Source organism: Astatotilapia calliptera, chromosome 18, assembly GCF_900246225.1.
Source record: "Astatotilapia calliptera chromosome 18, fAstCal1.2, whole genome shotgun sequence".
In the NCBI taxonomy this organism is placed as follows: Eukaryota; Metazoa; Chordata; class Actinopteri; order Cichliformes; family Cichlidae; genus Astatotilapia; species Astatotilapia calliptera.
Genome location: NC_039319.1, coordinates 1,155,727 through 1,171,280, shown reverse-complemented (window position 1 = coordinate 1,171,280; position 15,554 = coordinate 1,155,727). Strand labels below are relative to the sequence as shown.

General features: G+C 42.6%; 2 gene segments (V, D, J or C); both read left to right on the top strand.

The window, feature by feature from the left end:
* Positions 1-3,328: 3,328 nt before the first annotated feature.
* On the top strand, positions 3,329-3,818 carry LOC113010369 (T cell receptor alpha variable 12-3-like; the record flags this gene model as incomplete). The annotated part of the segment is given in 2 exon segments: positions 3,329-3,398; positions 3,529-3,818. Coding segments are annotated over 2 exon segments (330 nt in total), but the record flags the coding sequence as incomplete, so codon positions are not given.
* A 4,193-nt stretch (positions 3,819-8,011) lies between these two features.
* Positions 8,012-8,580, top strand: LOC113010727 (T cell receptor alpha variable 3-like). The segment is given in 2 exon segments: positions 8,012-8,073; positions 8,156-8,580. Coding segments are annotated over 2 exon segments (465 nt in total).
* The last annotated feature ends 6,974 nt before the right edge of the window (positions 8,581-15,554 follow it).

Sequence of the window (15,554 nt, the reverse complement as noted above, 5' to 3'; positions counted from 1 at the left end):
CTAATTCCTGTTTTATCAGAGTCACTGTGGTTACAGCTGCTAATGAAACACTGTGGGAGGATTCACATGAGCAGCAAATCCACATCAACCACAAACCAACTGCAGGAACGTTCAGACACAAAGAAATAATAAAAACCACAATAACAATTCAGTTAAATTCAGTTTTATTTACACAGCACCAAATCACAGCAACACTTTCCTCAAGGTGCTTTGCTGACAGTAGGAAATAAAATCTCTCTGATTTAAAGAAATGAGAATTGATTAAAAAACTGAGGGTTTTACATCCAGGAATTAAGGTTTATTCTCACTCATAGAATCAACGTTTCATTCATAATCATAAGTTTTGTCAAATATTAAATAAAAAAGTAAAGCAATAAAAACACAATAATTCCAGGTTTCACTCAATCTAAACCAAAAATATACACAGCTACCTCTCTAACCCCAAAGTTATTGGGATCTGCACCAGACTGTTTGACAGTTGGAATAACAGAAGCCTTTTTCAGAGATGAAGGAACGATTCCCGTATTCAGGGAGGAATGGAAAATACTTTTTATGAGAGGAGTTAATGAGGGAAGACAGTGGGGAGAGGGTCAAGGTGACAGGTGGATGATTTAGATTTCATAATAAGATTAGATACGTCACACAGGTAGATACCTGATCCACACAGGTATGCACACAGGTGTACACACGGGTATTCACAGACGCGGACTACAGCTTTCTTGGCTGCTGCCTCAAAGCACACTGTGCGCTGTCTATCTTGCGTGCTGCACAATATCGTTTATTATTTAGTATCTACTGATATCTAGTTTATTGTGATGGTGCTGTTTTTTTTTTTTATTATGTTGCTCTTTGTTGTTTGCTTTCTCTTCTGTTTTTTTTTCTCCATACAGGTGATCCAGGTGTTTTGTTTTTTTTTGTTTGTTTTTTTGTTTTTTTTTTCTTTCTTCCCCCCCTTCTCACCGTCTCTTCTCCCCTTTGGTTTTCTTTCTCTCCCTCTCTTTCTTTCATTCTTTCTCCCTGTCCTATCCCCCAGTCATGTCTGTCCCGTTTGTAGCAACTGAAAATAAAATAAATTCATAATTATAATAAAGGTCAATCAAATGGACCAATATGGCAAGGCCATGATGATCCACTTGGTAAAATAAATCCGCTTGGCATCTTTCTTGGCCTTAAGACAACAATTCTGATGCTAAAGATCCAAACGGGACACAAAAAAAACAAAACAAAAGATTAGATACGTCAGTTATGGAGGGAAGAGTAAAGCAAACATTTTGAGTGGCAGTTATTGCACGGAGTAAGGTTTTTATTCATTTAAATACTGATAAGAGTGAAGTGACCAGTGCAGAGTGTACCTGTGAAACTGTAGGACAGCTTCTGAGTGCGTCCTGTGGAGTGTGTGTTGTGGTTGAGGTGTCATATGGCTTGATGGTAGAAACTGTTTTTGAGTCTTGTAGTCGGAGCAGACAGGCTCGTCTGCCAGATGGTAACAAGGAGAAGAGCTGATGTGCTGGGTGGCTGTGGTCCTTGATGATGCTGTGTGCTTTACGGAGGCATCGCTGGAGATAAATGTCCTGAATGGCAGGAAGCCTCGTGCCAGTGATGTGCTCTGCTGCCTTCACCACCCTCTGTAATGATTCACGGCTGCTGGCAGAGCAGCTTCGTACCAAACTGTGATGCAGCTCGTCAGCAAGCTCTCGATCGCACACCTGTAGAAATGTGAGGTGATGTTGGCGTTCATGCCAAACTTCCTCAGCCTCCTCAGGAAGTAAAGCCGCTGGCGAGCTTTCCTGAAAGCAGTGTCTGTGTGAGGGTCCAGGAGAAGTCCTCGGTGACTTTGGAATGAGTAGAACATTGTATGTACTATAGAAGCCCAAAACCTTCCAGGCAGGAGGATCTCTGGAAAGAGGGATTTTGTCATTGTCCATATGAATATTGAATCACCAACAATTATCAAATCTGGAGAAAGTTCAGAGAAATGAGTGAGAAGCGCAGAAAAATCATTTAAAAACTCCTTATTTGGCTCAGGTGGCCGATAAACAGTACATACAATGGTGGGGGTAGATCCAGGGAGCTGTAATGCAATGTTTTTAAAAGAATGGGAGGGAGGGGCAGAGACAGGGAGAACTTTCCAGTGCTTCCAGTGAATTATCGCGAGACCCCCACCCCTCCCCGAGTTGTGAGGTCCACAGGTGTAAACAAACTCAGATTGAGTGGAGTCACTAAATGAAACAATCACTGGGCTGATTGTTTCATCAACTTAGGATCGGAGAGGAGATCCTGGACGAGATGCCCCTCACCAGTGACAGAGCGGACGTTTAACAGACCGAAGCTGATGCTGGAGTTACCATGTCTGACAGCAGGCTGAGTTGATCTAGCCAGGTGGGCCAGCACGTTGCGCTCTACAGCCTGGTCAGTGTTGTGGGGAGGACTGACCTGGTGATAAACCATGATGAAATCATATAATAATAATAATAATAATAATAATAATAATAATAATAATAATACAGAAAACACTGAGTCACTGACCAGGACAAGGAGAAAGGTCAGAACGTGTAAGAAACGAGAACTTTGATTTCGATTTTATTGATCACGACACAGAGCTCGTTTGTAGGATGCAGCGTTTTCATTTTTCACAGTTTACAGATTTGTTCAGGTGAGTTTTCCTTCTCTTAGAATTAGGAGAGCTTTAATAAACCCGGGGTGATTCAAGTTTGTCGCTGCGAGGCTTCCTGAGGAAACTTTGGTAGTTCAGAGGAAACTGATTATTCAGCAATGTTTTAATCCTGCCAGACTTCCTGCAGACAGCGCTGCAGCAGTGAGGGAGTCAGAAGCGTTCAGAAGTGGATGTGAAGGATTTCATATTCAGCTTTGTAAGGAAATCTCCAAATGTGAGCTTATTGAAGTGAAAGGAGTGCCTCGTGTTGGGACCTGAGCAGAGCCAGTGAAAGCTCAGCGAACACTCTCAGCTGAAAACATTTTAATTGTTTGTCATTATTTGTTTAGCTGTATTAACCTGACTTTTATTAATATGGGGTAATAACAGTGCCCCTGAGTATCACAGAACACTCACTCTTTACTGGATTTCACATATTGTACGTTTTTCTTTTGGCTGTCGCTTTTCTTTATGTTTTTGCCCTTTGACCTTATCTTTGCAGATGTTTTGCTGTTCATAAAGACTCTAAACAGGTTTCTGTCTGGCTCCACCCACTGATGCTGAACTCAGCCAATGAGATGGTCTCTTCCTGCAGAACTCCAGCCAGCCTGATGATGAGGAGAAGGCTGTGCAGCAGAGAGGCTGCTTAGTCTTTTCATTCTGCTGAACTTTGTTCATCTGCTGTGTGACTTCAGCACCTGAAACATGTTCCTTTACCTGTTGGTACTTTTCTCTCACTGCATAGGTGAGTGTTAGAACACAGAAAAGTCTCATTGTGACAAGATTTGATCAGAGTTATTATTAGCAGATTTCTTCATCTCATTATGCTCACAAAGGAAGAAAAAGACTGACTGACATGAATCATTCATTTGCAGCTTTGGGCTCCATGAACAGCATAAAGCAGGAACGTGCTGAAGAAGCTGTTGCAGAGCGAGGACACATCAACCTGACCTGTACATATGATGGTTCTATCTACAATATCCAGTGGTACCGACAATACCAGAGATCCAGACCAGAGTTCCTGCTCTACATCACAGAGGGAGGATCAGTTCATCGAGCTGTGTCGGGATTCTCAGCTCACATTGACAAAACAGAGAAACGTGCAGATCTGGAGATCTCCTCTGCTGCAGTGTCTGACTCTGCTGTGTACTACTGTGCTCTGCAGCCCACAGTGACAGGAAACAGCAAAACTCTGTACAAAAACCTTTGGAGCAAAGACAACAGAATACTCCACAGCATCCACTAGAGGGAGCCACACACTGTTAAACCTCTGATTCTTGTGTCATTGGACTGATGACAAAGACAACAGAGAAATGAAGCAGTAAAGATCAGAGACAGAGACAGAGCTGCTGTGGAAGCACAAAACTGTTTGATTGGCTCAGCTATTAAACTGGCCCCGCCCACTGAACCTGAGCTCATCCAATGACATTATTTGTTGGTCATTGTGCTGCAGTGGAAGAACATTGTTCATGTGCTGTCTGTCTGGCTTTAATAACTCCAAAGACATGTTGCTGCACCTCTTTTTGCTTCTATCTCACATTATAGGTGAGTTTAAGAACAGGGATTAAAGTTTAGTTGAAGCTGCTGCATTAAGCAGATATACAGACTGCATTTCACTACTTTTCTTCTTTCTTTTTCCAGGACTAACAGCTGGAGACTCAATCACTCCTCAACAACCTGAAGTCACTGAAACAGAAGGACAATCTGTCACACTCACATGTGACTATCATACACCTGCAACCAGTGCTGACCTTTACTGGTACAGACATGATTCTGACCTTCAGGCTCCTCAGTTTATACTCTGGAAAAGAGGAAAGGGGGGCACATATGAATATATTCCTGATAATCGATATCGATCAGAAACATCACCTACATCAACTAATCTGACCATAGCAGCCCTAACCCTGGCAGACACAGCTCTCTACTACTGTGCTCTAGAAACACAGTGATACAAAGTGTAGAAGAGGCTGTACAAAAACCTGAACACAGATATCTGACTACTCTTCAAAGAGGAGGGAAGTGGTATTCAAAGCACAGCTTCATATCAGATGGATTCTGCTAATTCCTGTTTTTTATCAGATTCACTGTGGTCACAGCTGCTTAGGAGAAACTGTGGGAGGATTCAGAGCAGTATGAGTCCCACAACAGCAGCAGACTACAGGCCTGACGTTCATGTTTCAAAATAAGAGTTAAATTCCCTCCTTAAGCACTTCCCACATGAGTGATTGATGCTCTTTGAGAGGCCTCTTGATCTGATCTAATCTGCTATTTTAGGATGGACTGCTGGAAATAACTTGCAGGTAAGACAAAGAGCGTCTTACTCTTAACCTACATCTCCTCTCTGAGTACACCGTCCTCAACAAAAATAATCAGAATTAACAAAAGCCTGATTAAACTGATGGTTCGATTTCTTTGTTCCAGTCATCATGTAACAGCTCCAGGAATCAGCTGCAGTCAGGACACAGCTCTCTCACACAGCTGCCCTGGGGCAGACTGACAGGCGCGAGGCTGCCATTGGCCCCTCTGGCCATCACCAGTAGGCGGCAGGTGAAGTGTCTTGCCCAAGGACACAATGACTGAGACTGTCCGAGCCAGGGCTTGAACCGGCAACCTTCCAATTACAAAACAAGCTGCCAACTCTTTGAGCCACAATCACATCGTAAATGTTCAAAGCAAGATATGAAGTTTAATTTTCTATTCTTAGGCAGCTAAATTAACACAGGTGTCCCATTTAGTCATAATTTTAATATTATAAATACTCAGTAACACACATCCAGTGTTTTTCGGTCTGGTTACTACCGTTAAGGTCAGAACCGGTGCCATAATGGGACAGGATACCAGTAACCATCCCTACCAAGGACTGGGTGCAAGATTTGGCTATTTTTAAGCCTGCACATCGTGAATTCGTCGTCATTCAAACAAAGGTACGTCAGCCCGAGCACTGCGAGTAAAATGCATTTGAATTTCCTCCGAACATTCAGATCAGTGCAGCATAAATTCATTCATGAGGGGAAATGACAGTGAGAAGATGTGGAGGTTGTTAGAGGGATAACATAGTGCACTGATTTGTCCTGAAGGATTTAGTTATTCTCTACGGTTAAGGAAATTGCACTAATTAATTCATTTTTATTATAAATAATCCTAATTATACACATTGCTTCATTGTTTGTGTCCTGTGTCACTAAAAATACATTTTATTTTAGTTTTATACATCGATTAATGACCTGCAGAGTCTCTATATCATTTTAAGTAATTCATAAAAGTTGAGCTTCATGCTTACATTACTTACTGTAGGTTCATTGTTTTGCACGCAGATTAAAAAGAGAACAGGCAGATTAATATAACATGCAGCGTTCTATAGATGGATACATAAAAAGAAAAAAACATTCATGTATGTGCTAAACACTTTGTTTGTTACATTGATGATAAATGGGTTTGAAAGTAGATAAAACATTTGTGTCGGCTTTGGCTCATTAAAGTTCTTGTCTTTAAATTAACTGTGTTTCAGGTCCTGCGCTCTCAAACACTCTTTCAGCCCTTTGTTTGGTGCCTCGGCGGTCACACCCCCTCCAGTGACATCACACTCCAAAGCCCTACAGGCTCACCTGTGCTTGTATATTGTGGACTGTTAAAGGAGTTGAGCCACATACAGGGCTGAGGGGAGATGATCCTTTTATGACCAGGAATTAAAGCTGTGAGGGGAGACTGGAGCTTTGGTGTTGGCTACAGGCTGTTTAATTATGGCTAATGTTTAATAATGAGTATGAAGGGAGCTACTGATCTCGGTGTCAGTGGGTCGAGTAAACTGTGACTGACAAATAGGTTTAAAGAGTAAAAGTAAAAAGTATTTGTGTATGACTGGGTTAACAGCAGTATACTAAAATGAGTGTTCTTGAGAAAATGTCATTCTGTAATGAAATATAATGAAACATGAAGTGAAATATAATCTCATGTGAGTGAATATTTGAATGTGATGAAGGTTTCTGTGTTACAGAGAAGAAGAAAATGTAATGAAGGAAAGTTTAAATTCTGTTTTAAAACCCAGCAGGGTGCTCAGGAAGGAGCAACTAAACTCCCCGCCGCTGGTGACCAGACCCACCGTCGAGAGCCTGCTGACCTGTGCAGCGACAGTGTGGCACGCCAGCTGCACGGAGGCACACGGGAAGAGACTGCAGAGGGTGGTGAACGCAGCACAAAAACTCATCCGCCACCCCCTGCCCTCCTTGTCTGCCGTCCACAACTCCTGCTGTCTTAGCAGGGCCAGAAACCTTTTAAAGGACACTACCCACCCCGGCTACCATCTTTTCAACCTACTGCCCTCTGGCAGGCGCTACGGATCCATAAGGGCCAGAACAAAGAGACTCAGGGACAGCTTCTTCCCCAACGCCATCACCACACTCAACTCAAACTTGTACAAAAGTAATCTGCACTGAAATATCATCAGTTCTCTGCCCGTCTGTCTCTGTCAGAACTGTACTGTGTATTTATATTTATAGTAGTGTACACTTTTATTATTGTATAGTTTTATAATGTGCTGTAAGCACATGTGCACTTTTATAGAGCTGTTCCCAGTTTTATACTGTCGTTATTCTATGTATAACGGCGATAAAGGCTTTCAATTCAGTTCTTTCAATGTTTTCTTTTCTGCATGTGGAGAAAGTCAAATCGATAAAGAGAGATGATGAGGTGTGGGTGATCCGATGACCGCTGCACAACCTGTGAACCTGCACATAGTTTCATAGTTTTGGACTTTGAGAAAGAATCGAGAAGATTTGGATTTCCTCTCAGCCCTCTCTCTCTCTCTCCTCAGCATGAGCTCAGAGTTCGTTTGGATTTTAAACTTCAGTTGAATTCAGATTTATGTTTATAGCATCAAATCACAACAGTCACCTCACCGCACTAAAATCAGGAAACCAGAGGCCCGGGTATTTGTAGGTCTCTCACGTCCAGGCTGTTTGCTTTATCCTCACCAAAAATATGAATCTGTCAAAAACATCACAACATCAGCATTTCCATTCTGACCAGATACAGGAAGTGTTACCATGGCAGCAGGAGGGCGCCTCTCAGTGCACAGAAGAAGTCCATGTGACTCCTGCAGCTAACAGAGGCTGACACAAACACCAAAACACAAACACAGCCTGACTACAAAACACCGTCGACACTGCTGCTGAACACAAGCTGCGATGTTAAAATATGAGCTTATTACACAACATTACACGAGCATAAGAAAGAGATGACGACCCGTTCACATCTGTGGTACGACCGTCACAGTGACATCACGAGGGGGAGGGGCTTCCCGTGCATGTGAGGAAAGCTCGAGCGTCGCTCTGAGCCACATGCAGACTTTTTATGTGTAGAAGCTTTGTTTCTGTCCAACAGGATGATTTTGGTGCCGGTGCTGCTCCTCTGCGTCTTCACTGGTAACTCACATTTACAAAGAATCTGTTATATCTGCTGTTCAGACTCGGACCACAATAACTTAAATACCTTTTCCCCCTGTAGATGTGAGCTGTGAGGAGCTCAGTCCAGTCCACAGTGAGCACAATCAGCTCTCTGTGGAAGGCAACACCGTGTCTCTGTCCTACAACTACCCCAAACTCGTAACTACAGATTATTTCTTCTGGTATCGGCAACATCCAGGAAAACCACCTCAGTTTCTCATCTCACACTCAGCATCAGGATCTGTGCTAAATGATCCAGTCCCGGGACTGAAGGTCCAAGTGGAGGAAAAACTGATCCAGATGAACATCTCCTCTGCCACAGTGGCAGATTCTGCTGTTTACTTCTGCGCCGTGAAGCCCACAGTGACAGGAAACCCCGAGTCCCTGTACAAAAACCCATCATCTCAGCAAAGAGCGCTCACGCTTCAGCTCCTCTGTTCTCTTAGACAACACCGCCATCAAGTGGATTCTTCCAGCTTTGCATGATGCTGGAAGAAAACTCTGATGATGCTTAAATACAATCTGCATGTTTAGACATTTGTCCAGAAGTTTATTTGATTAATTTACAGAGAACTGATGACTCACAGAGTTTGTAAAGACGTTGGTATCAGAGAATGAAATGAAAATCACAAACTTTAGTACATTTCCATCCATCTTTGGAAGCATCAGCGTCACCAACAGGGGAAAATATCTGATTATTGCTTGATGGCTCAGACAGAAGAGCAGAGATGTTTCGTGCTCATCTGCTCATAAGAGCAAAGCAGCCAGTTTATTTATGTCCTGTTTCCATCATGAGCAGAATGTAAGCTGTGTGGAAAAGCACCGTGATGAAAGTTTTGTTGTGATTTGGTGAAAAATAAATGAAATTGAATTGAATTAGAAAAGTGCTGAATCATATTTATTCTTGTTTTGTTTGAAAATCAATAACCAATCAGAGTCGTTGTTGCATTTATTGAAACATGCAAACATGAATAACTTATGATTGACAGAAAGAGGCTTTCAGTATAAATCATGAACTCTTCCAGTGTGGAGCCAAACCAACTTGCAGTTTGTGTGATATGGCAGCCTCGCCTCTGCCAGTCTGCCCCAGAACAGCTGTGGCTACACCTGTAGCTGCCTCCACCAGTGTGTGGATGTGAGAGTGAATGAATAGTGGCATTGTAAAGCGCTTTGAGGACCCAGAAAAGCGCTATATAAATGCAATTATTATTATTATTATTATTATTATTATTATTATTATTATTATTATTATTATTATTATTATTATTATCTTCAGTGTCTGTGGGCTTGGACACGATGGAAGAGTCAGGGAGAACTGGAGGCCATCAGCTGATGAAGCCAACAGAACCACATCATCCACAAAAAGCAGAGATGAGATTCTGAGACCACCCAGCTGGAAGTGTTCAGCCACCTGGCTCCGCCTAGAAACTGTGTCCTTAAAATGATAAAAGGGCAGCCCTGGCATTTCTTATGTGATCGAGCTCTTGAATGAACACCTCAAACAAAGAACACCTCAGACTCCCAAAGCTCCTCCCACATACTCACATGGTCGAACGCTTTCTCCAAGTCCACAAAACGTGCAGACTGCTTGGGCGAACTCTCATCCAACTCCCATGCTGTAGTGTCGATGAGTGTGATCCTCCTGTAGTTGGAGCCCATTCTGTGGTCATTCTTAGTGCCAGTCCAAAGTCTCCACCCAACATTGTACAGTGTGTCATCCAGGACAGCCTACAACAGTAACTGGAGGTTACGCAGTAAATGATAAAGAAACTGTTTGCATAATATCTCAGATCAAATGGGTCAAAGGTCAAAATAATAATGGCATTTATAGGTCAGAGGTCAAAGTGATTATCCCATAAAATACAGAACTTTTTACAACTTAAAATACTTTAAAAATATTTGTTAAGTCTAATTGTTGAATGTTGTCATTAGTTCAAGCAGGAGGATCGAGACACTCCTTTGTCTCTGAGCACGTCTGCAGCCGCTCTGTGCTGGGGAGGTTTGATCACAGACACACAAGATTCTGTTTGATGTTTGGTTTTGGCTTCCTGCTCTTTGTACGGCTTCACTGTGCTGAGCATGATGAACCAACACAGGAACCGAACCAGATACTGGGTGTAAATGGAAATGTGAACATACTGGGTGTGGGGGGGATTACCTCTTTATGACCAAGGATGATGTTAGAAACAGTTGGAAGTCATGCACACACACACACACACACACACACACACACACACACACACACACACACACACACACACACACACACACACACACACACAGTGTTAGATGGTGCTGGCACGGCTGGCAGCCTTAACCCAATTTCCCTCGGGATGAATAAAGTATGATCAATCAATCAATCAATAGTTCCTTGTCTTTCTAAGCAAAGGGGTTTTATGGAGGGCGGTGCTTGTGCTGTGATGTGTACTGTAACTGCATGTCAATGAAAAGGCTACGAGGAAGCTGCTCTTTGAAGGATGGAGACTAAGAGCTGGTTCTTGACCAAAGCTTCCCTCGTTAGTGAGTTAAAGACCAGTTGAAGATGTTCTGTCTTGATTTCGCTCATCATGAGGAATAAGTCTCTAAAGCAGCGGGATGTGGAAACACAGACCCAACAATATTTTTTCTTATTGTCTGAATGTGTTTTTTTAGTTCTCTTCTTTGATGAGAGTTTAATACAAGTTGAACTGTAAAATGTTGAAACTGAAACATGGATATGTGTGACTGTACTTGTAAGAAGTTGATAAAAAAGACCAGCCTGTTCCCACTCAGCCTTTCCTCCATTATAAAAACATGTTCATCATTCTTACCTGCAGTTATTAATTAACCTGTTAATTCTTTGTGTCCAGTGAATGCAATTACTATAATATCATTAAGAATAAATAAATTATTATCAATGTACACATACACTGAAAAGAAACTAAATCACTTTTAATTGCATCAAGCTTGGAGGTATTTAAAGAAGAATTAATAAAGTCAGTGTTTTACTATCTGAGTGTGTCATGTACCAGTGGAGTTTCATCCACAGTGACAGATTATACAAATATCAACACATCTCTTATGAATCTGCTTTTTGTCATATTCAGGATGCATTTGTACACATGAGCTTCAGGAGAGGCAGAAAAACTATTTCAGCTACAACAGTCACAAAAATGTGTGAAATGATGAACTAAAGATCTTTTGATTCGATAAACTTTTATCTTCTCGGTCACACGTGTCCACGCTGGTTGAATCTTGTACAGTTTCCAAAACAGAAACTTGTGTTTGTGAGGAAACCTCTGATTTTTACTCTGTTTATACTGTTTTCATGCAGAAACTCGTTTCTTTGTCTCTATAATACTCAATGACACTCACATTCATATGGTTGTATCCAGCAGCCCTCTTACATCACATATGTGCAGTTGGAAATAAATACCACAAGGTGGTGCTAGTGCCACATGAAAAAACTCACGAGGCGCTTGCAGTTCTCCACCTACTGGCCACGTTTCATGTCCGCGACAGCAGAACTACAGACAGCAGATATGAGCTGATGGCTGTGTGTAACCTGCATGAGATAAGGTGACAAAGACATGAATCCAACATGTGAAGACGCTGCACTGAGTCAGTCGTGTGTCAGTAAAAGTCAGCAAACACTTCATGTCTGGATTGATGGAAACGTTCCTATAAAACCAGTGAAATTCAGCCCAACATCACATGCCAGAGTTTCTACTGGATCCAGTTCTGGTGACTGGGATCCTCTGGAGGCGGGCTGGAGGCAGGTTGCATCTATAAATGTATGTTGACTTTGTACTTTGTGTTCTGATCAATCAGCCCAGCAGAAATGTGCCCAGGGTGTAGCTCAGACCTGTCAGGGCAGGTCAGCCACGTACCAGGTTGGTGGGTCGATCCCAGGCTCCTCCAGGCTGCATGTCAAATATCCTTGGGCAAGATACTGACCCATGTTGCTCTCTGATGCATCCATCGGAGTGTGAATGTGTGTGGTAAATGGTAAATGGGCTGTATTTGTGTTATTTGTAAAGTGCTTTACACATCCAGTCATCCACCCATTCACACACACATTGACACACCGGTCATGAATGTTAGACAGAGCAGTTAAGAGCTTAGAAGAAGTGAATGAGTGTGAGTGGCTGAATGAAATCGTTGTATAAAGAGCTTTGAGTGCTGAAAAGAGCTGCATGAGAACCAGTCCGTTTACCGCTGCTGCCTCAGACTTCTTCACTAACAGAGTCAAGTCTGGCTGCTGTGAGCGGTGCTGAGAGCACTTCAGTCATAATCAGCCTGACCTCTGACCTCTCCCCTCTGCTGTTATGAACACAGCAGTGTTGTCTGATTTAAGACTCGAAGGAGCTCATCTCATCTGCACTCACACAGATCACAGTGTTCCTGCTCTGATGCGACTCAGTCTGCACGAGTAAAGGTCAGAGTTATCTCACAGTTCAGTGCATGCACTCAGAGCTCAGGTGCTTGTTAGAGTCACAGATTCTTTGAGGCTCAGAGCGTTTTGATTAGATGCACCATGTTTGTAAAAGTCTTCATTTAAAGAAGTGTTTCATTATAATGTTATAGTGTATAATCCTCCTCTCGACATAGATGGAGCAGCTCCTCTGTCAGGAACCTCGAGTTCATCTGACCAACACCATCACCTGCATCAACATCACGACTCTTATAAAACCTGTTTCCTGAGGAGGCTGAACAGCGCTGGACTGGATGTTGGTGTCCTCGGGTTCTTCTACAGCTCACTGAGGGGGTTCGTAAAGTCTGCAGAGGACTATCAGGTGCAGCTGAACATCCATCAGGGACATCTACACCGTCAGGTGCAGAGAAAGGGCCACCTGTAGCCTACCTCCTCCCCCACCCTGCACATGTACTGTTTACTCTCCAGGAGGAGGCTGCACTACATTAATGCAACACCACCCAGACTGTCACACAGCACACGTCTGTTATTTAAATGGATATATGTCTGTACTCTGTTTAATTTTTATATTTATTCTACTTAATTCAGCTGTTTGACCCGTTGATTCGTGGCAGGCTGCAAATACCAGGACCTACAAACTGTCTTACATTCACATCAGGTCAAATAGCTGAATGACAATAACGCTTCAAATTTAGTGTAAAACGTACCACAGAAAAGTACATTTACTCCTGTTAGGCATTAACTCAAAGTAACTCAAGATCAAAGTCCACAAATGTTTATTGCAAATAAAGACATAAAAGAAAAATCAGGCAAAGTTCAGCAACAAAGAGAATAAACTAGCAACAATCGAAACAACGGAAAAACAGAAACGATCGAACACAAACTCCAGAAATTTGATTCTGTTCGTCTGGATGAACCAACGTTTCCTCCTTCATCCAACTTCAGCCTCAGCTGCAGCTTTCCAGCCTCATTAACAGCACATTCACATCAGGACTGACACAAGCACCTCTGCCTAACAGTCAGGTCAGTTTCACGATCATAAATATGTAACATCCAACCTGCAGACTGAAGGAGTCACTTGGATAAGTGATGAAAAGTTTCTCTACGTCCACATGAACAGAAACGATTGAACATGCATCAGGACAGCAAACACAAACTTACACTACAAAATCACTTGGAAGACGCCACAGTGGACATCACGACCTGTGTGAGAACAAAGAGCAGAGACAGGAGGAAACTGGTGAGTGTCCAGAGTGAGGGAGCGGCTGACAACAAGGGAAGAAGACCAACAACAACAGAAAGGAAACGATGGAAACAGAACATGACAACAAAAATTCTAGTTTCAAGATTGTTTATTTGTCACGTTTATTTTAGGCAGGATGTTGTTGTCCTTGTAAATGCATCCGGTGTTAGACTCCAGCAGAGCACAGTGAGATCTGTGCGGCTGCAGGAACTGTAGGACGTGTGTGCGCTGTTATCATTGACCATGTCTGTGTCCTGTCTTCATGTCCAAACTCAGAACGCTTTGATGGACTTTGAAACTGTGTCTCATAATTTCATTTTTTAAAAATAAATAAAAACACACCTGGAAATGAAACTGGGAGTCATCGTTGGAAGAAGCAGCTTTAATACTGAAATGACTTTAAAGGCGTCGTGTCTTTGATCCAAGCTGTGAGACAAAGCTGACAAATGTGTCTCTCAACATGTCCCCGTCTAGTTACTGCTGAATGCAAAGAACGTTTGTTCAGAGCCGGCTTGTTGCAGTTTATAAAAGAGCCACATGATGGTGCTGGTGCTCCACCCAACAGGCAAAGCACTGCGCCACCTACAGGACCCTCACAGCACTGCTGCAGCTGCAGTGTAGACCAGAGGTGTCCAACTCCAGGCCTCGAGGGCCGGTGTCCTGCAGGTTTCAGATGTGTCCTTGATCCATCACAGCTGATTTAAATGGCTGAATGACCTCCTCAACCTGTCCTGAAGTTCTCCAGAGACCTGAAAATGAACTAGTCATGTGATTCAGGTGTGTTGACCCAGGGTGAGATCTAAAACATGCAGGACACCGGCCCCCGAGGCCTGGAGTTGGACACCCCTGCTGTAGACTGTCAGGCTCTCGGTGCAAAATCATGTGAAGAAATATGATATTAGATCTATGCTGCAATAAACAGCTGTACTGTGTAAGGTTTACAGGATAATGATGCTGTAATGTTGACATGATCATAAACTAATTCTAATCAATCATCAGTTCTCTGATGTCTGACATTCAGACCAAGAACAAGCTGTTACTTTGAATCACGTCTAACAGTAGATTGTTACACACTCGTTGTCATTGTGGAGTTTGTTCCACAGAGTTTGTTCCACAGAGTTTGTTCCATAGAGTTTGTTCCACAGAGACAGTTTCACTTCTGACTCTTTCAGTCAGAATGAAAAAGAAGCTCAGACTGAAACCATGTTTGCTCGTCTGTGCCGCCATAATCCAACCATGACTAATCTTTAAACTGTGAGTCTTTACTGTTGGTCTCACACGTTGGTGTTTGGCTGTTTCTCACATTAAGCAACAAAAACATGACCTTAAAGCCTCCACCCAAAAATCCCCACAGCTCCATCACAGCAAGCCAGTCCGTACAGACGCACACGCCTTCAGTTATTTGTAATGAACGGATACATGAATGTGTCATTAATGTATCATCTTTTTGTTTTTGAATCTCTAAAAAATAATGAGTGCTGCATAAATATCAACTATAAATACTGAAGTCGATTTATTTCATGTTTAACCATCACGCCTCGTCTGTCATATATTTATATATATTTTCTCTACGTGAGAAGATTAATTAAATAAATGAAATGTTCAGTTTTCAGTCATTTATTTCACGGTTCAGGCGTCATAAATGCATCTAATGTGTGGTGTCAAACATAAGGCCAGAGGCCCCGAGTCGGCCCACTGCATGTTCTGGTGAAGCTGTCTGTGGACGGTTTAATCAGTGGGAACATTTCCAGGCTGCACTGCTTCTCAATAACTTCTGTAATAGTTTTGCTGATCCAAACTGTG